Source organism: Aplysia californica, unplaced genomic scaffold (assembly GCF_000002075.1).
Source record: "Aplysia californica isolate F4 #8 unplaced genomic scaffold, AplCal3.0 scaffold00507, whole genome shotgun sequence".
Classification (NCBI taxonomy): Eukaryota; Metazoa; Mollusca; class Gastropoda; order Aplysiida; family Aplysiidae; genus Aplysia; species Aplysia californica.
The window spans coordinates 364,906-367,427 of NW_004797777.1; the positions used below are offsets into that span (position 1 = coordinate 364,906).

General features: G+C 41.0%; 1 protein-coding gene across 1 annotated transcript in view; it reads left to right on the plus strand.

Annotated features, from left to right (window-relative positions):
- The window catches only part of LOC101850357 (mucin-3A), a gene marked incomplete in the record, with an annotated part of 42,548 nt that overhangs the window by 31,703 nt on the left and 8,323 nt on the right, over window positions 1-2,522 (plus strand). Inside the window, 1 exon segment of the mRNA XM_035971794.1 lies at window positions 565-771. Coding sequence (XP_035827687.1) covers window positions 565-771 — 207 coding nt within the window.

Here is a 2,522-nt window from a genome sequence, read left to right on the forward strand (position 1 = left end):
GGGGGGGAGAGGACAAAGCAGTGGACTTAAAGTGGCACCCTCTAACTTCCAGCATGCCACCTCTTATGTCCGGAACAGAACACTTTTACACTGTCATCTTCATTTGTCCCCACTGGCGAAAACATTTTTACAGGTCCATTTACTTAAATGTCCAATTCCTCCACTGTCCATCACCTCAGGTGTCACCAAAAGGACACACAATGTTGTACGTGTTAGTTTCTTCAATTGTTACCACCAGAGCGAATATGTCATGCAGTCCATTTCCTCAAATGTCCATATCCAAGCAAACATTTCCTACTGTCCATTGCCTTAACAGTTCCCATCTGAGAAAACATACTCTACTGCCAATTTCCGTAAACACCCTCATCCGAGCAAATGTTTCCTACTGTACATCTCTTTAGGATTCATCAACAGAACAAACAATTTTATATATGTCTATCTCTTCAGTTGTCACCACCCGAGCAAACATTTCCAGCTGTCCATCTTTTTAGTTGTTCATTCCCCATTGTCCATCTTTTTAGTTAGATTATTAAGTTGTTCATTCATCACTGTCCATCTCCTCAGATGTCCCCGCCAAGGAACAAAGTTCTACTCTGGAGACAAGTGCCAGCAGTCTGCGGAACAGCTGTGGCTCTCTCGTGACACCATCATTGCCATCTGTGCGAGCGTGGGCTCGTGCCTTCTACTCCTGCTCCTGGTCGTGTCAGTCTGCCTGCTCCGCGCGCGTGCCTCCAAGCGGAGGCGTACAAAAAAGGACGACAACGCCTCAGAGTGAGTCCTTGTTAAAACACGCTTACCATCAGCATAGAGGTATATGTTGTGAGGCATCGTGGTGAAATCAGGCGCTCGTTAAAATAATGGAAATCGAAGAAAATGTCATTATCCCACCGGTTAGGCAATTTTTGTGTGTGTGTGGGGGGGGGGGGACGCGGGGTGGCTTTTACGTCCATTGAAAAACACAATTCTGTCTTGATCATACTAAAATAAGCTTTGATTAAAGACACAAAAAGTACGTTTTCAGTTTCAAATGGTCCTCAAACTATGGAAGTCACCAAACTTTGTTGGCTATTTTTCTTTCTAAGTTTACCTCTGAAACCAGGCGACTCCTATCTCTTTCAATCGTAAATATCTCAACTTCTATTCAGTTCAGATAGGTTATTTATTTCATCAAAATCAGGACAAATGAAAGAGCTTTCCTATTATACCAATAACTCTACATGTCCAAAGACTGAGGTACGCCTTATTAAACCACGTCGTGTCACATATTATAATATCTATGACTGTGCACTCTGACATTATTCCAGTTCACTTTGGAGCACACCATTTGACTCTATTTGGAAACAATTATAGGGCGGGGGGGGGGGGGGGAGCTTGACAAAGTTCTATCTGACATTTCTTTTACCGTTTTAAGTTACTAAAACCATGAGATCAAAACATCAAATATTTTATCAGCTCTATCAAACTCGTACGTTTAAATAGGGTTGTTCTCGAGATATTCAAAGAATTGTACGAGAAAATACTTGGTATGATGTGAAACTCAAAATTTTCTCAAAATTTGGTACTGAGCTGATAGAACTTTGTGATTCTGAGGTAGCGATTTGCCAATAGTGAGACTGGTATTTTGCCTGATATTTGTGCGTCTATGGTGCGCACCAGCGTAGAGAGGTTTTATGGAGAGCAAAGAGCTCAGCCATGACAGTTAGAGGAGATATTATAAGTCAAATCTATGATCACCACATACACGAAATTTCACCATGTCGTAATGAATACTTTCTCTCTTGTTTGTAGACAACATTTTATAGCAACATATCACGTCGGTAGTTTCGAAACAGAGCTATACGCACTTATCTGCATGTTCACTTCTTTGCTGCATGTTATACGATAGCTGGGGAATAGAGTTAAAAAAGCTTATCTGAACACACGTTTTGCTGCAACATGTCGCTGTAATAACTTTGACGAAACATTTACGATGAGAATGACAGGCAGTGATAAATGCTGATAAATACAGTTTTAAAAATGTAGACACCGATCCATATAGATACTGATAGATGCATGAAACTTCAAACAAGTGCAAGGGAGATTCAGATAGATATACGTAGGATTAGACCCGTGGAGAGAAGCAAACAGGCATATAGACGCATTCACAGAAGATAGATAGCCATGTAGAGATGAAGAAAGAAACAGAGAAAGGAAAAATGAGAATTAAATGTTTGTTACAAAATTTAGCAAAGACATTATTGCACTGAACCAAGGTACAGTTTCTGCTTAGAGAATTGTAAAGCGTTTCAGCCTATTTCACAATCACCATATTATTATAACTACCTACGCCCCCTTTCCCATTTCCCATAAACTACATCTTCCCCTTCCCTTCTCTTACAACCCCTCCCTTCCCTTTTCATACTGTTCTCGACCCACTAAACACTCCTTCCCGACAACTTCCCCTATCTCCCCTACTCCTCATCCCTTTCGTCTTTTCTTCCCCATAATATGTCCCTTTCCCCCACTTCTTGCTTTGGAAACAA